Here is a 24180-nt window from a genome sequence, read left to right on the forward strand (position 1 = left end):
TGCCCAAGCATATACACAATTTAGGGAATCAAATATCCCTAATTTTAGGGTTAACAGTTTTTGATCCTACAACATAATCCGACACAAGCATGCACAAAGTGTACTAGACACTAACACAATTTTTTGGGTTTGGGTCATTATAGGGGTCAACCCAATAATATCGGATTGGGTTAGGATCGGGTTAGGGTTATCCATTAAGAAATAAAATTATTATTTTATTAATTAAAAAAATATTAAACTTTTAAATATTATTTAGATTGAAATCCTAGTACAATTTTAATCATTTTATAACATGTTTTAATTGTGTAATACTACTTTAATTGTGTAATATCATGTTTTGATCATTATCGAGTCATGTCAAGCTAAATTTATAGAGTAGTACTCACTTACTATCGTTAACGCTAGGACTGACATTTTATTGCAAGACACGATGATCCGCACGAACATGCATAAAGTTATTGGGTTGGGACCTATTGAGTTGGATCGATATCGGATTGACACGATAACTACTCAATCCACGTGATTTGCCGACCCTACCTAATTTATAAACCATTCTTTAGCAATAAATTGTATTTTAGTCTATAATCTAATTTATAGTATCTGATAGTTTACAGGATAATTACACTATACATACAAAATATTTTACCTATGTTTTAAATTAGCTACAAAATATTTTAAATTTACATATATCATACAAAAGGTTTAATTGGTGTTCCAAATTGATACATTATGTCTAAAACACTTAACACCGCCACTCTTCTTATTTTAAACTATAATTATACCCCGCAGTATAAAAGCATACATTGATAGATAGTATTATCTGATGTTTTTACTCATAGTTGCTGTCAAAAACTAAATTGGCTTAATAAAAAAATGATTGCAACCATGTTCAACCATGTTGTGACTTAGTTGGTTGTATTTATTTTATTTAAATTTGACTGCTGGTGGATGAATTAGCCATAACAGTAGAATACATCCTTAATTCGATTCATCCAGTGCCTTACGTCAATTAGTCATGACCAATTTAAATATTTAGAAGCAACAAATAATTATTTTACTGTTTAAATAGTAAATTCGACTTCTTGCTTGCTTGGTTGAATAAATAATTTTCCAATATCTAAACCAATCTACTGGAGTATTATTTAGACGGAATAAATAATTATATTTTTGAAAAAACAATTATTTATTTCTTGCTGCCATGAGTTAAAAGAAACAACGGTAAAATAAATAATTAATACAAAAAGAAAACTACCGGTGTTAAGTATTTTAGATGGAATGTAACAATTTTGAACACTAATTAAACTTTTTTTTATGATATTATGTAAATTTAAAATATTTTATAGTACTAATTTGAAATATAGGTAAAATCTTTTATATGTATTATGCAAATACCCCACAATTTTTTTTGTCTAAATTTGTAAAGGTAAAGCGCATTAGGGTTTTCGTCTCTTCCCTTTCGCAGTGCATCGAACTCCATCTCCATTTCGACTCTTCTTCCATCAGAATTTCAGCTAGTTTCCCTCCTTCATAACTCGTAAGTATTTAAGCTTTTCATGGTTGAATCGTTGCGTTTTTACTTGGCTTTTTGAGATGGAATTTGAATGGGAATCAGATATGTATCGTTTTTTTGTAAGAGTTTACTTGCGCCGTTGCTGGAGTCGCAGGTTTCTGAAACAGAGCAGAGAATGCAACAATTTTGAATATTGATTGGCATTTGCTGTAATCAAGGATGGTTTCTGCTTATTTGTCTCTCTAAGTTGGCACAATTGATGTTGGATATTGTAGTTTGGGTGTTTTCTTTCCATTTCTTAGCTCTTGTAACAATGCCATGCTAAAAAATTATGCTTCCAGAAGTAGGCTTATTGTGAGGATTGATGTATATAAGCTAAATTTAATACTATGTTGGAGAAAGGGTGTTATGCTTACTTTAAAGGCTTGTCACTGCCATCTTTCTCGTGAATATCCCTTTCTTGTATCTTAATTGTTATGAATACATTGGGCTCGTTTAGTTTTAGTGGCAATTTTTGTACAAGTTGAGAACCATTTACTTGTTTTTGTTTCAGAGTTATTCCCGAGAAGCATTATCGAACATTGAACCTGATGTGGAAGGTGGTGTGAAGTGTGAACGTAAACCCGTTTGATTACTGGTTTAGTTTGGTGCAGGGATGCATGGTCGAGGGAATTACAATATTCAGGTCGGCCAGGATCCTTATGCACGACCGCCTGCATTTCAGCAACACCCTGCAACCACTGCTCCTCCTACATCCCATTATGGCCCAATCCCTCCACAGCTGCAAGTTACTCAACACGGGCACCCATCTTTTCATCCAAGACCAGGTGCTGTTCCATATCAGCACGTCATGACGAATGTTCAACACCACGGTGGATCTGCACCAGTTATGTCAGGTGGAATGAGTACTGGTCAATCTTACGCACATCATCCAAGACCTCCGCAGATAAGCAACCAAATCTCTCATCCCTATTCAACAATTGAGCAACGGCCTTTACCCTGGAGTCAAAATGTACATCAACTTCCTCCTCCACCACCTCTTCAAGGCCAGAGTGCTTTTCAATTGACTTCCTCACAAGGGAATACTCTTGAAAGAGGGCATCCTTCTCATGCTCCCCCACCCCCGCTGCCACATTACTCTTCTAGTTCTAATGTTATGACGTCTGATCCGTGTGGGTCCTCTGTGAACCATATGCGGGAACATTCCTATCAACAGTCGATGACACCAGTGCTGCCTCTCCCTCCCCCTCCACCCCCTACAGTCCCACCTCTTCCACCATCTTCACCATCATCAAATTTTCTGTCAATGAGAGAAGGAAATCAGAGCCAGAAGGGACTCCCTGATGAAGAAAATTTGGAGTTAGACTGTCCACCTCATGGGAAGTCTATGGATGATCCAAAGGTTCAGTTTCAACACACTGATAGTGAATTCAAAGTGGGATCAGTGGATGCTGAGGTTGCTGATACCCACACTGATTCTGATATGGACATGGAAGGTTAGCCTAATGCTTTGCTGGATAGTTGCAATATACCATGCCATATACTACCTTAATTGCTACAATTTCCTTTTCTACGCATCCGCAAAAAAATTGCCACTTTCCATTTATAGTAGGAGGATCCACACAACTCACCACACTTTAAAAGTGGATCCTTACTCCACTCACACACCACCAACTGTTTTAAAAATCCCATGCTGTCTACAATGTGGCATTTTTTTTGTGGCCAGCGGGAGTATTGTTTAAAATTAATGTAATGAACTCTAGTATGCATACAAATGGTCTATATAGTAATGAACTAATGATTACTTTCTATATTGGCTTTTAGATGATATTACTTACCCTGATGAGGAGAAAAAGAATTGCCCACATGTTAATTCAAATGATGAGTGTGGTCCAATGTCTCAAGAAGATTATACAGCAGAGAAACTACAACCGCTGCAGCATACTAGCGGACATGGACTTTCTGAAATTTCAGTACATGGAAATTTATTGTTTGCCGAAGCCTCTGTAGCACATGCCAAAGAAGGAGGTATATCTAATCCTTCTGTAATTTTATGGCTCTGATGACTAACAGAATCTCCGTGCCTTTGCTACCTATTTTCCTTCTTCACACAATAACAAAACTGCATGTACCTTACTTGCTCATTTCACTGGTCTTTTTAAGCTGGTATTTGGCACACACTATTGATTTCTTGAAGTTCTTGGCAATCTATCCTGCTAATTGGCTGTTCTTTCTGTATTTCAAATGGTTGGGTTGTTCGTTTTGACTCACTTAATCTAAGATTTGTCTGCAGGTTCTGAAGTTGCATCTGATTGTAACTTACCCGTCACCATGAAGGTATTTTCTAGAGCTGAGTTAGGAAAGCCAGGAAACGGACATAAAGAAATCTCCTTGGATGCTAGCGTAAACAAGTCGCCCTCCAAGAATAAGTATTTTGGCGAATCTGGTGGACCAGTTATTCATCCAGAACCTGTTTATGGGGAACTTCCTGGTCAGGCCATGAATGAAGCAAATCCTGCCAAAATTGTACAGGACTATTCTTCCAACAGTACTTCTGAAAATGAGGAAGAAAATCTTGGAGACGTCAGCCTTCCATCTACAAGTGATGCAACTACAAATTATTATTCTGAGAAGGGGCATGATGTTGGGTCAGCAGACAGTTGTAAGAGTCTGTCAAAGTCTAATAAGCACGTGCTCCCTGAGTCTATTAATAGATCACCTATTAATGTGATGCAAGCTGATAAGTTGGATATTACAACTGGGGTTGTAGCTAAATTTTCAGATAGAAGCCATAAAGGCCAAAAACCTGTCAGCAGCGGTACTTATACAGCACGTCAGTCAAAAGATTCTTCCAGGAATTATGATGAAAGTGCTGGTATTGAGGAGGCCAATGCACACAAGCCAGATATGAAAGCTGAAAAACCAAAGGTAGATAAATTTGGTAGATTGATTAGGGAAGATGTTAGTGACAGTGACTTGAGTGATTCACCGCGTCATGTGCGGAGGCATGCAAGAAGAACTAGAAAAAGGAGTCGAAGTCAAAGCAGAAGTCGGTCTCCTTCTGATAGGAGGAGGCGGAGGAGGAGAAGTCCATGGAGGAGAAAAGAGAGGTGTGACCGATCTCGCTGGTTAGAGTTAGATTATTTGATTAAACACTTGTTTGACATATTTGTTTAATGCCATTTCATTGCTTATATACTAACTTTACATGACATAAGTTTCATATCCTTGCTATCTATTCCCAGTTTGTCTCCAAGGAGAAGAAGTAGGAGTCGATCACCTGTTTCAAGGCGTGATACTGAATTCAGTGGAGATAAACTGAGACGGGAGAAGGTTCAACCTGCAGTATGCTTTGACTTTCTCCAAGGCAAGTGTTACCGTGGAGCTGCTTGTCGCTATTCACACCATGAATCAGGCAAGAGTGACAGATCTAGGTACAGTAGGGGAAAACATCATAATTGGGATGCTCCACCTACTCTACGGAGTCCCAACTTTCAAGAGGAGGGCAAGGTTCTAACTGAAAAAGAAGTAAATGATAAGGGTAGGAGACTCTCTCAAGATGTGCCTGCTTTGTGGGAAGCAAAAGATGCAAAAAGACTGCCAGTTGTTTCCACTAGTCAGTCTCCTGATAAAATAGATATCGTTTCAGGTTATCCTGCTGATGACATACCCGCAGGTAAACACAATTATCTGATTCCAGAAACAGCATCAAAGCACTCTGACAAGATCCCCCAAATCCTTGATCAACAAGTTATAAGGACAGATGACAATTTGCCCTCCGAGTCTTCACTTGCGCAAGTATTAGCTGGCGCACAAACCCATCATCCAGCCGATGGACAGGACCCTAGTAGTCAACTTAGGTCTGTTGAAAGTCATTTGCTGATACCCTATTCCAATCAAGGAGTCCCATCCTGGTCCTTCAATCCACCAATTGTCAATCATCCTTATCAATTATCCATTCCTTTGCCTTCAGCATCTCAGCCCGTGAGCGCTTCATTTGATCCACCCATCTTGCAAAATTACTACTCAAATCCACCTACTTCACAGAACCATTTGACTCCTAAAAATTACTCCAGTTATGAAGCACCAGTAACATACCAGCACTCTCATTTTCCTGGTCCATTAAAATCTGTATCAAGCTTGCCTCCTCCACCTCCACCTCCACCTCTACCTCTACCTCTACCTCTACCTCAACCTCAACCTCTACATCTACCTCTACCTCCTCCAGCAGCAGCAGCAGCATCTCTAGAGCATAGCACTCCTTCACAACATATGCAGCAGTCTTTACTGCCTCCTTGCAATGACCTGTACTCTCATACATCTTTGAGAAACCATCAAACTGAAATGCGTAATCGATCTCAGATTGGTGAGTATCAGGCATACTCCTTTGCCCGAGAACCTGATCAAATGCTACATAGAACTGATGGTTCTGGATCAAGCAGTTTGCAAGTGAGCAGTCTAACAAGTCGAGAGGGTGGTCCCCGCATGATGGATGAAGGCCATTTATCTGGAGAACTAGCACAGGGCATTAGTTCTTCAAAATCATTTACTCAGGCTCAAACTAGTCCGTTATCGAGACAGTCTGCATTTAAGGGAATCCAAAGTTCTCTTGGTGCAGGTCTTCCTGCTGACAGTAATTCTTCTCATAGTCATTCTCATTTCCAGCAGGCTTCTTATGGCATGCAATATTCTGCTAGTGGTGATGTCCCCCCAAAACTTCCTGAGCCTGGGATTATGGGTTCCTCTGCTTCTAGAATTAGTCAAGATTTTCTTGAAAGGAACCGCTCTTATGTGCATTGCTTCGTTGGGTCAAAAATTTCAAATCATTTCAATCCTTATGCATCAACTTTTGATCTGCCCCTGAGCTCCAAACTGAGTTCAAACACTTTGTTACGGGAAAATGATGCAACCGCCAATACTACATATGTCACCCCAGTTGGTTTAAGCTCAGCCCCGGTTGATCCACATAGAAATCAGTGTGCTGGCTCAACAAATATGATGTCTTCTAGTTCTTTACTGCCACCTGAGAGTGTTTCAAGACCAGTCGGCGATCAGTATGATCCACTATTTGATAGCATTGAACAAAACTCAAATTCAACTAGTAAAGCTGATCGTCTAAAACATGAAATTACTGGTGATTCTGATGATCTGAAGTTTTATGAGTCCAGAGGGTCGTTAAATATGGAGGCTAACAAGCAGGGAAGGGAAACAGCTGTATCAGCTGATGATTCTTTAGAAAAAGAAGAATGCGGGGAGACAGCTGATGTGGCTATGGGGCCTGTCCTGAACAGTGACCCTAGTACTCCTAATGATGCACTTGACATGAATGTAGGAGAATTTGAGATTGATCAGGTTAAGAGTTCTGGAAAAAACAAGAAAAGCAAGGAGAAGTCTTCAAAACTATTTAAGATTTCCATTGCTGCTTTTGTGAAGGATGTTCTAAAGCCGTCATGGCGGCAGGGTAATATGAGCAAGGAGGCATTTAAGACCATTGTCAAGAAAACTGTTGATAAAGTATCTGGAGCAATGAAAAGTCACCAAGTACCCAAATCCCAGGCAAAAATAAATCACTACATTGATTCTTCAAGAGGAAAATTAACAAAGCTTGTCATGGTAGGCCATCTTTGAAACTAGTTCACTTCTGGCGTGATGTTTGCCAGTTACAGTATTCAATGATTATGAATTTATTGCATTTTCTTAAAAAATTGGTGGATGAGACTATCTATGTTACCAGCTCCTTGGCTGAGTGTATGCTCTATTACTGTTATTTAATTATGGCTTATCAATTGATTTTCTCTAACTATTCTTTCTATGTTTTCCTTGTAGGGATATGTTGACAAATATGTTAAGGTGTAAGATCTGACTGGAGTCTGCATCAAAGGTTCGACTTGCCTGCCTGGACCTCTAAATCATGCCCCAGATTTGCAGGATTAAGATGACTAGGCCTTTTTAATTGCATTGGAGTTCTGGTGGCTTGAAGAAGATTTGTAGACCGGAGTTCTTTGGTCAATTAAATCAAACATCTCCAACAGTTCTTAAGTAAAGCCTACTGCAGTGTAAATATCAGAATGCTGATATGAATGTAAATTTAGCTGTAAGTTATGGGGGAGTTGCAAAATTTGTACGTAATGCATTCCTCTTCTTGAGCTAGGTCTTCTAAATTTTTAGTTATACCTTAATCTGTATCTGTTTCGTCTTTCATGAGATATTTATTGTTTATCTTTCTTGCTTTAGTAATGTACATTATCCATTACAAAATCTCGTTAAAGAAATTTCTAACTTGCAGTATTCTCCCTCTCTATTATCCTAGCTGTCACATTGTCATACATTTTCTTTTTACTCTGTGCACCAGTGTCAATATATGCATAGTCTGATTCTGTTTACACATTGCTTTCTGGTTGAGGTATGGTATTACTTGTTAAGGGCAGGGCGGTCTTAGATTATTCTGGTTCCGTTTGCATTTATGTTTATATCAGTATTGCATGTTGCGATAAAACATTTACTACAGGGATCACTTACTCTGCTGGTGTGGTATATATACTGCAGGCTTTGCTGTTGCAACTTGAGGCTCAAGGTGCTTAAAGGGCTAGTGCCAAACCACTAGTTCGGGATTATGAGGTAATTTTGGTTAAAAACATGTCTAGATCTTGAAATAGCTACTTATTTTATGCCTAAGTAGTGTAAAATTTGATAATGGGCATTTCTCTAGGTTAGATATGTTACCTTTCACATTGGGAAACTGTATCCAGAGTGAGTATGCTGATATATACAGCTGAAGAGTGTACCTCTTTTGAATTTGAGGTACAATTTTAATTTCTTAGGTTTGATGTTAGAATTATATCCAGTTTTATGTTATAAATTTCGTTTGTAATATTTCCTCATGTTTAAGTATTACTGATTTTTTATACTTTTATTCTTATTCACCAAGGTTTTTGTACTATTCTTATTTCTGTTTTTTTTGTTAGCACAGATCATTAGTGAATACAGGTTGAGATATTTACCAATGCTTCTGTTAACTGCTAGAACATTTCAAGGTTTTTTTCCCCTCTGTTCCGTGTGTATAATTTTTCATATTGTCAACCTCTTCAACTCAGTATTTTGCTTGTTGCTATTGGATTGTTGTGCAAACTTATAAGATCTTATTATTAATAATAAGATTGGTAATGATAATTTTTCAGGATTTGTAATTAAACACTACTGATATCGCAGATGAATCACATCCAATACAATTCAAGTAGTACTAATTTTAATTCTTGATTCAAATTATAAGAGGATAAATATATAGTTCCAAATTTCCAATTATCTGAGCACAAATTCTAGAAATGTAAATTTAGAGTATCATACTAAGGCACCTAAATAATCACCAAGATTGTGATCTTTGTGCACTTGTAAATGATTGCTTAACCAAGGGGCCGGAGTGACTACAAATCACCGAGTTTGTTAGAAATCATCGACTTTGCTTCGAAAAAGCATGCGTGACGAGGGGATGGAGTGACTGTAAATCATCTTGTTTGTTGGAAATCAAAAAGGAATTATGGAAGCACAGAGAAGGGAGGACTTCTCAGACACCACAGCCAAAAGCTACGATGGGTGCAGCATAGGCCGAGACTGCATTCCTTTCCGTTTACAGAGAGATCGAGAAGAGATTGAAGAATCTCGAGTTCACACAGTCTTGGAAGCAATGCGAACTACAAAGTTTCTGCAAAATCCAAAACTAGAGCATGAGGAGAAACAGTTGAGGCCCAAACACGAGGCGAGATCAGTAGAGCATCGGAAGCCATGCTCAGGGGGCTCTTGCTTCCACACAAAGTCTTGACGTGCTGAGTCTCAAATAGTGATCATGAAACCTGCTAAAGATCTGAGCTTTAAACATCATTGGAGAAATTCCTTTACACAGTTGGAAGGAATACAAGCTTCAAAACATCGACAACTTAGTCGAGAAGTTCAGACGACTCAGCTCCAACCACGACGAGGAAGGCACAGACTACGTAGCCTCCACGAAAGAGAAATATATAAAAATCCAAGAAATCTTCTAAGCATATAAATCTAAGATGTTTGCTTGGGTAATTTGCAAAAAGAATTTATTCTATTTGGAATGGGAAATGAACAACTGGCTTCCATAGCATAGTGGTATTGCGTTCGCTTCGTAAGCGAAAGGTCGCGAGTTCGATCCTCGCTGGGAGCTTTCCTTGTTTTTGAATTCTGTGTCAATTTTGCTTAATTCTCTACTGTTTTTTTAATACGAAAAATGAGTTGGATAGTTGAAAACTTAAAAATTATTGGTGATCTCACGTGATTTCCCTCTTTCCTCTTGTACCCAAAATTTGAAAAAACGGATAATCATCAATAGGTACTCCCTCCATTTCTTCATAGTTGAGGCGTAACTTTTCGGCACGGAGTTTTAGAAAGGAATGTTGAGTGTGTTAAATAAATAGATAAAAAAATAAGCGAGATGAAAAGGCAAAGAGAATAAAGTATAAAGTGAATAAAGTTGAGAGAATAAAGTAAGATAGAGTAAAGTAAAAAAGGGGAAAAAAGTTACCATATATGAAAATGACTCAACTATGAGAAATTTTTCGAAATGGAAAAATGATTCAACTATGAAGAAACGGATGGATTACTATGCATGTAAAAAAAGTGATGCATTAGGGCATCCGCATCGCGTCTCGATGCGGGCGATGCGGGAAGCCATCTCGTCCCCAGCTCGTCTCCAGCCCGTCGCGCGTCTCGCACGGAAGAGGAAGTTCGCGAGCTGTCTCGCCACACGCCATGGCGACGTGGTGCTCTCCCATTCGTCTATGACGCCCACTCGCCGGCCCGCAAGTGGGCGTCGTTTATATCCGTTAAAATTGTTTTTTTTTATATTTAGAAAAAAATCAAAAATTAAAATAAAATTTTTTAAAAAAATCCCTAAAATTATACTCCCTCCGTCCCATAGAAGTTGAGTCGTATTCTTTTTTAGTTCGTCCCAACAAAGTTGAGTCATTTCCTTTTTTAACAAAAGACAAAACATCTAATCACTCTTATTTTATTCTATCATTTACTTTACTCTCTCTTATCTTTTCTACTTTTTTTATCTCTCCTATTTATTTAATATAAATTCTTAATATCCGTGCCCAAAAGTTTTGTCTCAACTTTTATGGGACGGAGGGAGTACTAGTCGTTTATAGCCATTTTTTATTCAAATTTATAACTTTTTTTCAATTTTATTAAAGCCTCCAATCACTTCTATAAATACCAAATCATTCCCACAAATTATCCACCATAAAAAAACTCTCTATTCTCACTCAAACACTCTACATTCTTCATCTTAAAAACGTTATTCTTCTTCCAAATTTAATCCATTCATGGATCCATTTGAGCAAATGCGTCGAATAATGGAAAAAACGCTAGAAGAAGATCGACGTAGGAAGGAGGAAGCCGCGACGCCTCCTCAAAGGCGATCCCAGATTTACATCCATCGTGATCGGGAGGAAGCCGCCGCAAGGTTGGTACGCGATTACTTCTGTCAGAACCTGGTATGGATAGATACATACTTCCGTCGCCGTTTCCATATGCGGAAACGACTATTTCTGCATATCGCAAATACATTGGCGGCCCGAGAAGAGTACTTCCAAGAAGGGTTCGATGCTATTGGCCGTCCTAGTCACATGACCCTCCAGAAATGTACTGCAGCAATCCGTCAGCTTGCTACTAGACAATCGGCGGATTTGTTCGACGAATACCTGCACATCGAAGAAAGCGCTAAGAGACTTTGTTTGATGAACTTCTGCAAAGGCGTCCGGGCAGCCTTCACCGACGAATTTTTGAAGAAGCCAACCACCGCAGATTGTTAGTTTCTGCTCCGACTTCACGAAGACGTGTTCGGGAGCGTCGATTGGATGCATTAACAATGGAAGAATTGCCGCCCTGTGGCGTGGAAGGGATCGTACACGAGCGGCCACAAAGGCACCCACCCCACCGTTATACTCGAGGCCATTGCCGACTTCCGGTTATGGATCTGGCATGCGTATTTCGTGGTCCCCGGATCGAACAACGACGTCAACGTGCTCAACGCATCCGACCTCTTCAGCGAAGTTCTGAATGGTAAAGCACCGGCCATCAACTTCATCGCTAACAACCGCTAGTATAAAATGGGGTACTATCTTGTCGACGACATCTATTCGAAGTGGCCAACCTTCGTGAAGACGTTCAACAGGCCGATGAACGAAAAACATGCTCTTTTTGCGCAGAAGCAAGAGGCTGCTTGCAAGGATGTGGAGAGAGTGTTCGGGGTTCTCCAAGCTCGATTCAACATTATCAAAGCCCTGACTCGTTCGTGGTTTATCGACAATATGGTCGACATCATGTATACGTGCATAATCTTGCACAATATGATTGTCGCCGACGAAAGACCTGAGGCGGGAAATTGGTTCGACCCTAAAACCACGAGAAGCTCTGCCGCAAGTAGTCCGCCTTGAAGTCGAGTGCATCCGTCTTTGCAAGAGCGGTTGTGTGTACAGGCAAGGACACGTGATTCTACCGCCCACGCCCAACTCCTGGGCAAAATTTGTCAATCGTTAGGTGATCGTCACTAGAGAACTCCTTCTTCTGCTTCTTTGCCTCCATTTTTTTATGATTTGAGTTTTAAGATTTTGAATTTAAGTATGCAATTTTTAATTTCTACTATTTTAAATTATGTCTTTTTTATTTTTTTAGGATTTTAAATTGTAATTTTCTTTTAATTAATAAAGGGTGTTTTTATTAATTGAATTTGTTGGAAATAAAAATAAAAAATGAAATTGAATGAATAGTTAAGGGATGAGATGATTAAGAAATGAAGAGATACAGATGTTGTCTCTTAGTTAAGAGATGAGATGAAAAATATAATGAAGCTCATGAATAATGAACAGATGAGATAGTTAAGAGATGGATGAGAGACATGGATGTGGATGACCTTATAACGTACCATCATCATCAGAAGTTAATTATACTCCTACAATATATGTCTGCAGTCTGAAGAAGAAGTTAATTATACTCCTACAATGTATGTCTGCGGTCTGAAGAAGATCGATAATCAACTGGTATATATGTATAGCAACAATTAAGTTTTCAAGCTCTTGATAATGGGTTTCACTTTCATATGTATCTATATTTTAGGTTTAATTCTTCCAAATTATTGGGATCCCAATTAATTTTGCAATCATAAAGCGCGCAGCCGAATTTATGTTCGTCTTATTTTCAGTTTTATTATCTATTTGCAATCTGGTCGTATACAATTAAGGCTTTAGCTAAAGCATCTGTAAATATTTTCAAATCCATTACTTTAATATGCATGCTTTTCTGTTATAAATTCGAAAACTTGCAGCATGGGATCTGCGACTTAATTAATTCCATACCTTAATTTTGCAGTCTTATATTTTTAATGCAAAATGACTAAAAATATACTTCATATGTAATGTTCAATAAAAAGTAGTGGTAATTCTGATTTCTGACCTTATAAGATTTCAAATTAAAATGCGATAATTTTTGTCCTAAATGATACATTAATTAGATATATATATTAAGCTCCTCATTGGTGTACTCTAATCACTTGTAAGTTGTAAACTTCTTTGGTAATTCCTGCATATATAAGTATAGATCATGAATTATATGCTACTCACGTTATATGGGCTCCTTATGTGAACACCACTTCCGTTTGACACACGTTTAACATTGTTCGTTTCGATTTATATATTTAGTTTGATTCTAATTAATATGTTAAAAAATGTTATTGAAGTTTTTAATTTCACAAAAAATGTTATCAAAGCTTGATTTGTTATTTTATTAATTTATTTGAATTTATAGAGAAAACGAGCAAATCAAGCTTTGGTTTTTATGAATTTTGTGACATTGAACATTTCAATAACAATTTTTAATGTATTAGAATCAAACTAAATATATAAATCGAAACGAACAACGCTAAACATGTGTCAAATGAGAGTGGTTCTCACATAAGATATGTAGCATATCATTACTCTATAAGTATATGACTTTTCTCCAACTACATTACTCGAAACTGAAACATTAGTAAAGACCATATATATGTGTGACATTGTGAATTTATCCGCACAAACATTACAATACTTCCATTAATATCATCAAGTTCTGAAAGCATTGTTGGAAGAGTAATGAATTCACCCGTAGATAACTAATTATTTACTATACATACATCTCCTGCTCAATAAAATTCTCTAAATCAATCCACAGTTATACATATTCTATAATCCAACAATTATACGAAATCAAGTCATAATTAGTCAATACAAAGGGTATATATGTATTACCATAATACCCAAAAAAATATATATATATACAGCGAGCTTGCTTTACTATAACAACTCTCATTGTATATATGCTTTTCACTTATTCAACGATATAATGCTAAGTCTCATTGTTTTTATCATTCTCAGTTGAATGAAAAGATGCATTCAAACTGAAAGATCTCATTGGGGTTACTGATGAATCCTGCCATTGCAAGTGATCATTATTCTCCACAAAGTAAGGCTGAAAATGAGGAGTATAATTCTGTGAACTCGAAGCTTGAGACGACGACGAGAGCTCTTTCGAGAAGGGAAACCCTAAACCTCCAAACTGAGACAATGACAAATTTGGAGGCTCCATTGATTGGAAGTAGTTAGGATTGTTGTAAGGTGTTGCAAACTCACTACTGTTTTGTGGGAAGAAATTCTGTGCCAGAAATCCACCAAAACCCTCTCTCTCCTTTAACAAATGTGGAGAGAGAAACTCAGAAGCATATGCTTGATTAGGAATTGATGATATTGGTGCAATTGGCTGATGAAATTGGAGGTAATTTGTAGGCATGGTTGGGAGAGGAGGGAGTTTGTCAATCTCAAATTTTGTAGCATCAATCAACCAATCTATGACCTTGCTTGGCTGGCTAAGGCCGAGCTTTTCTTGCAAATCATAGAGCTGTATTGCAGTAGGCACCGATAGCCGGATCCTCCTGTCCCTCAAGCCCTTCACTGTGAACACCTTGCTGTGCCTGTCCTTGCCTCCGAAGCTGTTTGACACGCGCACGATTCTAGGGTTCTTCGAGGCCGATGATGACCAGTGCCTTGATGAAGGATAGGGGGAGAATAATGGGGCCATTTTGGGGATTTTGATGAATTCTCCCTCCTCTTCTTTCTTTCCTCCCAAATCTCTATCTCTTGAAATCTTTGGCATGCTTGCTTCTTCTATTCTGCATTCAGAAACATGAAAAGATTTGATTGATTCTTGCATGATTGTATATATGGGAATTGATTAATTTAGGGATAAGGGAAAAACATATATGGATAGGTCTAGGATAAAGTATCCTTTTTTGTCACTGAAATTAAATTAACTTAAAATATGCTACAAAACTGTCTGGTTAGATAAAGTAATAACAATTGTTTTGCATAAAAATTGAATCTTTGTGAAGATAGGACATGCAGTTTTCAATAATTCAATGAACAAAAACCTAATAAAATGATTAGCAAAGAAGGGACAGAAGACAAGATATAATATGTGCTGACAAGAGTGGGGAAAATACAAACTTTGTCACTTGTAATAAACAAGTTCCAATCTTTGTCTGCAGAAAGCTATGTCAGTTTTGGTCAAGATATATAGTCAAGTTTAATAATGTGAGAGGCCAAAAGGGGAGGAAAGAGAGTAAAATAAGAGGAAATGAAAAGTTATGTGTGGCTATAATGAGAGAGGAGATTTAGGAACTACTTGTTGAATCCTAGTTGGCTGAATTGAATTCAATTGGTAATGTTAGTGTTATTTTTAGAGGTAATAACAAGACTTTTAAATACAATGCTTGGGACCAACACTACTTGCAATTGCATGCTATAAAAGAAGGGTAACTAACTAACTACTCTATTGACAACTGACAACTACAAGTAGCTAGCTTTGTTAGCACAACGTTTCAATGACAGTTTATGTTAGTTAATTGGTAATAAATTGTTGACATTGTGTATAGTTCCTGGTACTTAGAACACATCGAGTAATCAAAATTGGATAATTAAAAATATGAAATGGTGATTAACAATTTAAAACGTGTGAATGTACTGTAGAAGTGAGGTAAGAAAATTGAATTAAGTAGTAGTACTAGTATTAATTAATGAGATAAGGTAGGAAAAGAGTTATGGTTATATGTAGATAAAATAGGTGATTGAGATGAGATTATTATAGGTGAGGGACCAATATTCGTATGCAGCTTCTTTAAAGCTATTTGCTTATTGCTGAGGACCACTCTAATATTTTGTACTACATCAACAAATTTGTTCTCTCTTAGCAATTTTTCTGTACGATCGAAAATTTGGATCCTTGATATTTGTATGATCTACGGTTGTAATAAAAGAATGCATTATTAGTAGTACTTAATATTGGTAATTGGATTTTAATTTTAGAAGGCCATAATTGCGACACGTGGCACCGCTGAATATTTTCATTGAAGAGACTGGGGAGATTTATTAAATTTGTGTTGTGTTGAAGTATGATTCAAAGTTGAGGGAAAATATGCTTTCTTGTTGTACTGAAATTTGAGTGTATTAATCTTGCTTTCCGTTTCTGTGATTTTGCACAACTGAAGAGTATTTTGTCAATTTTTTGAAGATTTGTTTTTTTAAGTTCTCTCATTCATCATGGAATTCATATTGACGGCATAGATGTTTCCACTGATATCATTGAGTATTGGCAAGATGAGGACACGTTTGTTACTTTGAGACCAGATGAGGGAAGTGCAGTCAAAATGTTAAGAGTTAATGTAGTAAAAATTTTTACTCACTTAATTTGATCCATTAGTCAATATTTTTACACTATTTTGTGTCTGTACATTTATGTCATGCATTTATATTTATAAGCAAAAAAAGTCTAGGTTTTTTGCATTGTAGACTAATAGTGGAACATGTCATCATATTCGGTGACATAGTCAATTCCTTGCAGAAGAAAAACAATACTATTTCACAACGTAAACAGATTTCACAATAATAGAGTTTGGCTACGTATCGCAGAAATGTTGTAGTGTTATCCGAAAGTTTCCTTACCATGAGAAATTAACTTCACTAGTGTGGTATAATATTGAAAGGACTAACAATGAGATTAATGTTTAGTGGTTCTAGGATTGTTATTGCACTGAATCGCGTCTCGAGAGAGTCTGTTCTGATAATATCCTTCAGAAAATTATTTTATTTATTCGAAAACCAAGCCGATTGAAATTTATTCCAGGAATAATAAATAATGGTTTTAAGCTAGAGCACTCTTCAAAAAAAAACTCCATTAATTAAAGTCAAATATCATACTTAAATTATTTAATAGATATTTATGTGCTAAACACATGAAATAATTAATTAAAGAGAAAGTCTAGATCACTTGTAAATTCAGGAATTGAATGGACCGTCAATATTATTTGTTGTAGCGACCGAGATAATACTTTGTTAGAATCCTAACCTCCAACAGAAGGATTTTGAAAATCTTGCATATGTAATTGTCAAAAAACTCTTCAGTATTCAAGAGAGAGTTATGTCCCTTTCTAGATATCCAGTTGTCAAGTTTGATAAATCTGTCACTACAAAAATTAAAAATAGAAAACAAAATTAAAAAATGACCTTCATTCAAGGATACTATGATATGTACGGAAAGCTTAATCTCTCTCTGATAAAATTGCATAAATATGTCATTTACAGAAGAGAAGTATATATGTTAGTTAGGGTTAGGGCACGCATGTACTATTCATAACATATATAAACATGGCATTTATTTGTATAACTCATTAACAACTACCTTCATCAAAGCCTGTTAATTAAGGGGAACAAATAATTATGTATATAGGGTCTGGAACTGGTTTCTCAATTACTAATTTTTATTACTCCCATTAATTCTCATCAATTTTCCTGCAACACCACTTCTCTATATGTCTCCCAACACACGCACATGACATACATACGTTCCAAATTTTTAATTATTTACCTGGTTGGATTGGTGACATTACCATGTATGACCAAACCAGCTGTCACATTGTGAGGGCAATTTAAAACTCAGTAGTGTTTAATTAAGTTTTAAAAATTTAAAATCTTACGACATCGTTTCGTGTCTTCTTTACTTAATAAAAACTGCAGGTAGGGGTCGTGACCATAGGGTTTTCGACCGATCCTAAAGAAAAGTTAAGCCCTCCAAAAGGGTTTAGGACGAGTGGACGACTTAAGTCACATTTCATAAAAATTTGTACTTTGATTTTTGATAGGCTCTAAATCGAACGCGCAAATATAAATAAGAATTAAATCCAATATAAATGAATGTATGAATGATAGCAAGTTGAGAAAAAAATAGTTAGTTCTCCGTCCGCGAATAGGAGTCCCAGTTGTTTCCGGCACGGGTTTTAAGAAATGTTAAGAAAAGTGGGTGGAAGAAAGTTAATGAAATAATGGTCCCACTTATATATATTAGTTTTAAATGATACGTGAGTGAAATGAGTTAGGTGAATGTGGGGTTTCTTTACTATTTATGGTAATTATGAACCGAAACTCTTATTCGCATATGGACCAAAATGGAAAAACGGGATTCCTATTCGCGGACAAAGGGGTATAAAGAATACTGATATCACTTCAAACGAAAAATAACTAACATTGATATGTCTCTATCATCATCATCAATTCACTCTCACCAATCACAAACTTATCATCATAAGTCTTAAGTAGGTATGTGTAGCCATCTTCACCTCTCTCTCTCTCTCTATCTCTCAAGAATTACTTTAGTTGGAGTGAGAAAATTAAACAGTACAGAACAATTGCAACTACTATCAATTACAGAAAATTATTGCATCCAGAAATGAAATTCTGCAACTTTGGATGATGTCTTTTTCTGGCAAAACAGCTATTTTTCTTACCTTTTGCCCATATGCATACAGTTATTTTGGCTGCTAGTTTAAATTCTGAATTCAAGAAATAATGATTGAAATTGGAAGGACAAAAGTTGAAGTTTTATTTCATTTCTTACTTTCATTTATTTGCAACCCTTTAATTTGGAACTGAGAATTTTTTTTGGCAATTTCAGGATTTATAATTGGATTTCTATTTCTACTGAATTTAATTCATAGTATAAGACTAATACCTATTTTAATGCATTTAGTGGGGCTTTATATAAAGTATGAATATGAATTGTGGGATAAAATAGGTAGATCGGTATTTTTTATTGTTAATTTTAAGGGGTTATAATAAGTAAAATGGAGACCATAAATAGAATAACCTGTAAACCTATTGATTCTTAAATACAAAATTAATGATAAAAAAGTACAGAAACAGTCCATACAAGGTTAGGTCACATCACCAGTTAACTTATATAGTGATAGAAAAATTATGGAGAGACAACTAGGTCAAATGGGCCAGTTTCCCTACCATATTTAAGAATAAAAATAAGTCTCCAACCCATTCTATTAAATTCATTTATGTTTGGGCCAAAAGATTTAAGACTAGTACTAATGATTAAATTATCGATAGACTATAGTTAAAAAGGATCTAAATATAATATACTAACGGCAAGCAGAATGCACTCCACATCTTATTTTGATGATTTAATCATTGATTAGCATAGAAGACAGAACTGTTGTCTCTTTAATTTGGATTTAAAAATTTTTTAGTCCTTTTCTATTCTTCCTGCTATGTCGTGGGGTTAGAAAAAAATGTGACATGACGTAATTAAATCGTAAAATAAAAATAATTCTAAATATATTTATAAGTATAAAAAGAGATAATTACTTCCCCCGTCTCAAATAAGTGTTACATTTTGCTATTTCAGTTCAGTCCATCTCATAATAAGAGTCATATTTTACTTTTACTATAAATGATAAGAGCATCCGCAATGGTCGGCTAGCGACCGGCTAGCCGATTCGTCGCGCTGGCCGATCGGCTAGCCGAACCATTGCAGTCGGCGAGCGCTTCGGCGTGGGCTGGCCGATCGGCTAGCCGCCATTGTGGCAGCCCGATCGGCCAGCGCCGATTTTTGTTTTTAAAAAAAAAAAAAAAAAACTATATAAACGCGATTTTCGTTTCATTTTCATTTGCACCACTTGTTTTAACGAGTTTTCTCTCTCTTTAACTTTCTGTACAAGAGCATCATCGAGCGATGGATCACAACAACGAGTCCAGTCCAGCGACGAGTGGATCTCAGACTCCCACGGTACCTGTGGGATCTGGATGGGGGCAGATGGGCCCGGGGTTTAACATCCCTTGGAATCAGATGATGGGGATGATGGCCGGTGCGCCGGGGGGGGGGGGGGGGGGGGGGCACAGGGGGGGGTATGCCGTGGGGGATGCCGGGCGGCGGGCAGTCAGCGCCCGGGTGGGGGGATATGCCCCAGATGCAGCAGCAGATGATGGGGATGATGTGGCAGGGCGAGATGCAGGGGGGGTGCAGGGGTCACCGGGAGGGGACACGGTATATCGGCCCTCGCTTGATTTTTTGACGGCTTCGTCTCACACGTCGACCCCAGTGGAGACGCAGTTCACTGGCGATGACCTTCTGTCATTGCATGATATGAGGATCGATCTCGGGGAAGATGATACTCCCGTTCCAGCGAGGCGGGCCGCGCCGAAGAAGAAGATGAGGGGGAAGGGGAAGGCCAAGGCGGTCGGCGAGTCATCGCAGCCCGCTGTTGATGACACCCCTGGCCGGAGGAAGTGGACGGAGGATGAGTATGTCGGGGTGGCCAGGGGGTGGTTGGAGGTGTGCGACGATCCGCTGGTTGCGAACAACCAGCGGATCGTCAACATGTGGGCGAAGATCAGAGCTGCCTATAGGAGGCACTGCCCGCACAGGAAGAACTTCAGGCCGGAGGAGGTCCGGAAGGGGTGGGAGCGCACCAGGGCCGCGGTGGGCCGTTTTTCGAATTTGTACACCAACGCCCTCCGTCAGCTCAGGAGTGGGCAGAATGAGGACGACGCCCGGAGGATCGCCGCGAGTCAGTTCCCCTTGCAGGGGAAGTATAAGGAGTTCACCTTCTGGGAGTGCTTCTTGTTGCTGAAGGACTCCAAGAAGTTCCGGGCGGGGTGCGACGCTGGGTGGCCGAAGAAGCAGCGACTGAACTATAGCGGCGACTGCAGCGGCGGATCCCACGACCTCCCCCCGGATGCTGAGGAGTTTCCATCCCCTCCTTCATTTACTGGTCGCCCCCGCCCGGTTGGACAGAAGCGGGCGCAGCGGGCTGCGAGGGGCGGATCCCCCCTATCGCCCCGCGAGGTCCAGTCCTCCGCCCTCCCACCCGCCCCACTCGAGTACACTCTCCATTCGCGTAACCATACGCGGGATCAGATGTACAAGGTCTTCCAAGAGTGGAAGACCGCCACTGACCCCACGGAGAAGATGTTTCTTCACGAGATGCTCGAGAGCATGCGAGTTGATTTGGAAATCGCGAGGGCACGGCTAGCGAGTTCCGACGTGGGCTCAGATACCAGGGGTGGAGGCGGCAGCGGCGGCGGCGGCGACGACGAGGACGACGGCGACGGCGATGAGGAGTAGAGAGTGGCGGGGCTCGTGTGTTGAAGCCCCTTTTTTTTAAAAAAAAAATCATGTACTTTTTTTTAAAAATCTTTGTATTTTTTTTTAATGGAATGGATTAATTTTCCCGTATATGTGTCGTAAATTTAATTCCGTATTTTAATCGTAATTTTCATTCCGTAAATATAGTATATTTTGAATTATTTTTATTGCGGCTGGCCTATGGCTGGCCTAAATCTGATGTGGCAGGTGGATTTTTTAGTGTTGCTGACGTGGCCGGGGAGAGAATGGCTGGCCTATTGCTGGCCTAAGCACCATTGCGGATGCTCTAAATAGGTTTCACATTCCACTAACTCACTTTAGTCACATTCTATTATAAAATCAACATCATATTCCTCTATCTTTTCTAATCCACTATTCTTTACATTTTTTAAAATTCGTACCCACAACAAATGTGACTGCTATTGTCACACCCCAACCCGCCTGACGTATATTCTTATGATAATTAGTCCAAAACAATTAACTCACATGTCAATATACGTAAAAAGACTTATCAAATAGGTTAAATAAACAAACCAACATTATTGGGTACACCTATCCAAACATTCTGAAATGTAGTAGTCTCTCATCACTCTATATGTTATACATCTATCCATAATACAAAATTATAAATTTCACACTTAATTTCAATCCCACAGCAAACATATTCTTTGGACCAACAAGTTGAAGTAAACAATTCACGTATCAATTACATCACCGTCCGAATACTATAGTTACAAAATCCACATTTGTTAGCTTATTTATAAATATTATAAATCATCGCACGTAACCATAAACATTAAATATCATCAATATTTTCATATCCATATGCATATGCCTCTCTATTCCTTTTTATTATTCTATGACAGATCAAGCCTTGTATCTGTTCGGGATTCCGCTATGACCCGAAGGTCCCTCTGTAATTGGACTCATAGATATTGATCTTATAGGTCCCTTTGTAATTGGCTCATAGGAATTGAATTGAAAGGTCCCTCTGTAATTGGCTCATACGCCACTTTGTATTTGACCCGTAGGTCCTCTGTAATTCAACCCGTAGGTCCCTCTATGATTTCAGATTCAGGGCATTACCGTCACAGATCTTCTTTAATCATATGATTCACATACTTTCAACACCATCAATAAAACATATCAATTCGATCAACTACATATCCATATTATATTCAATCAAATAATTTCAATACGGTATTTAAATATATCATTTGCACCAATCATATATAATATCATATTCCACCATATCCATATATTCACTTTAATTTAAGACATAGACATTAACTATATAGCACATGTAAAATTAAAAATATGATTTATACACACCTTAAATAGTGTATATACGCGAGTTCTGATAAGCTTTTCCTTTCCTCTCAATTTCTTTTTTCATTATTTTCTCATCTCTTCAACTGTATTTCCCTCTACTATTTTGCACGTACTCTTTTTTCTCTCCCCTCTTCTTCTTCTTCTTTTTTTTTTTTTTGGTTACTATGCTGTCCATGTGTACATATAAAAATGAGCATACTCCTACGTGGGCTAACTAAACCACTTGTAAATGATTTCAAATAAATACACGTATATAGGTGCAAGACATGCACTGTATTATATCACTATACCTGTCCTCTCATATTTTATATATAAAAAATGCACTTATTATTTTAAAGTAAAGAAAATACAAATAAAGTCAATTTATAAATTCACATATATCTACTTGGTACACATATTCTATGCATGTAGTTTAATGAAAGTGTACACGCACTTCACTAATCTTTCTTTTCCTTTTCTTGGTACACATATTCTATACTTGTAGTTTAATGAAAGTGTACACGCATTTCACTAATCTTTCTTTTCCTTTTCCTTTTTGATTTACATTCTTGAAAGAAATGAAACATTACGGATATCAAAAGTAGTACTCCTATTTTTATTGTTTAAAAATCGACGACACGCATTTACATGCTTATATATATTTAGCCATTTAAAACTTGGCGCTCATACGTACACAATACCTCTAGCATGTACTTATATTTCTCTGCTACTTTCATTTGATTATAAAGTCTAATAAATAACTATATTTATATGCTTTACAAATATTAATCTTACGTGTGTATATATATACCTTTTTACTATACTCATAGTAATTTATTAAATATTTCTTATACATTATTCACTGACTATAATATCAATAATAATATCTAATGATTAGAAATTATAAAATTATACAAACTGATAATAATTTGAGTTAGGGATATTACAACTATTGTTGGAAAGAGGAAGTACTATATTTGAAAAAAGAAGTTAAGTTTTGATATAAAATTTTACAAACACTTAGTTTGGTAACCTTTTGAGAAATTAACCATATATTATATGAGTTGTAGACTTGTAGCTAAAATAAGAAAATAGCTTATAATCTGCGAGTTGGCTAAGTGGCAGAGAGGTTAATAATGCCTGAGGTCAAAAGTCTTGGATTCGAGTTTTCTGCGTCACGACCTTTAAATGAACATAGCTTAGAGCATCCCCAGTGGAGAAGGACTTCCCATAGCCTTCCCGACGAACTTCCCAAAAGCACCTCCTGCCACGTCATAAGGACTTCCCATAGCCTTCCCAGCACTGCCACGTCATAAGGACTTCCCATAGCCTTCCTTGCACAGTGGCGGACATCCCATAGCCTTCCCGCGCGGACTTCTCGCAATAAAAAAATTCACAAATTCACCAAATAAAACAATTTACGGAATTAATAAACAATATACGGTATTAAATTTTCGGCACGAATACGGAATTAAACAAAATGCAAAATAATTTCATTAGATAAAAAAAAATAAAAAAAATCATAGGACGTCCGCCGCCGACGCCCGTCCGCATGCCACAACGGCGGAGGTCCCGTAGGCTTCGCGACGGACGTCGCGCCAACGCCGTGGAACTCCCGTGTCCGCACGGTTCGTCCGCCTCACTTCCTCCCCCAATGGCAGACGCCGGGCACGCCTGACCGACGCCCGGCGAACGTCCAGCGGTGATGATGCTCTTAGGAACTCACTCGTTGATTGTTGGTCTTGAACATACTAAAGGTTGATATTCTTCATATTCTATAACAAATAAATTGAACATAGAATTCCCAAAACTGTACTGAGAAA

The 24180-nt window shown here is 37.8% G+C and overlaps 2 protein-coding genes and 1 non-coding gene across 10 annotated transcripts; 2 read left to right on the forward strand and 1 right to left on the reverse strand.

Annotated features, from left to right (window-relative positions):
• Positions 1-1405: 1405 nt before the first annotated feature.
• LOC148930444 (uncharacterized) lies at positions 1406-8558 on the forward strand. Of its 8 annotated transcripts, none has more exons than XR_016136946.1 (9): positions 1406-1534; positions 2064-3006; positions 3335-3538; positions 3804-4638; positions 4756-7123; positions 7337-7604; positions 8057-8128; positions 8220-8311; positions 8481-8558. XR_016136946.1 is itself a non-coding variant. In XM_089068039.1 (6 exons), the coding sequence occupies exons 2-6, from the start codon at positions 2166-2168 to the stop codon at positions 7364-7366; spliced, it is 4278 nt and encodes a 1425-aa protein (XP_088924165.1). In that variant the 5' UTR covers positions 1406-1534; positions 2064-2165; the 3' UTR covers positions 7367-7798. The 8 variants fall into 8 exon arrangements, 1 of the variants encoding a protein (XP_088924165.1); XR_016136949.1 differs by having other exon boundaries at positions 8225-8311; XR_016136945.1 differs by lacking the exon at positions 8481-8558 and having other exon boundaries at positions 7337-7631; positions 8220-8447.
• Positions 8559-9623: 1065 nt separating this feature from the next.
• Positions 9624-9695, forward strand: TRNAT-CGU (transfer RNA threonine (anticodon CGU)). The gene has a single exon. It is a non-coding gene; the product is annotated as a tRNA-Thr (tRNA).
• Positions 9696-13718: 4023 nt separating this feature from the next.
• Positions 13719-15260, reverse strand: LOC148930446 (transcription factor TCP13-like). Its single transcript, XM_089067899.1, has 2 exons — positions 15067-15260; positions 13719-14732 (listed from the first exon to the last, which is right to left on the reverse strand). Exon 2 carries the CDS (start codon positions 14714-14716, stop codon positions 13913-13915), a length of 804 nt encoding a protein of 267 aa, XP_088924025.1. The 5' UTR covers positions 14717-14732; positions 15067-15260; the 3' UTR covers positions 13719-13912.
• Positions 15261-24180: the final 8920 nt, after the last annotated feature.

Source organism: Salvia hispanica, chromosome 3 (genome assembly GCF_029641045.1).
Source record: "Salvia hispanica isolate PSC_SH4W2 chromosome 3, Shi_PSC_v1, whole genome shotgun sequence".
NCBI lineage: Eukaryota > Viridiplantae > Streptophyta > Magnoliopsida > Lamiales > Lamiaceae > Salvia > Salvia hispanica.

Bases quoted from the DNA above. Each gene is read 5' to 3' on its own strand.
- LOC148930446 (XM_089067899.1), bottom strand. From the start codon at position 14,716: ATGCCAAAGATTTCAAGAGATAGAGATTTGGGAGGAAAGAAAGAAGAG.
- LOC148930444 (XM_089068039.1), top strand. From the start codon at position 2,166: ATGCATGGTCGAGGGAATTACAATATTCAGGTCGGCCAGGATCCTTAT. The intron at 3,539-3,803 runs GTATATCTAATC...ATTTGTCTGCAG, and splicing joins AGCACATGCCAAAGAAGGAG to GTTCTGAAGTTGCATCTGAT. The intron at 7,124-7,336 runs GTAGGCCATCTT...TTTTCCTTGTAG, and splicing joins AATTAACAAAGCTTGTCATG to GGATATGTTGACAAATATGT.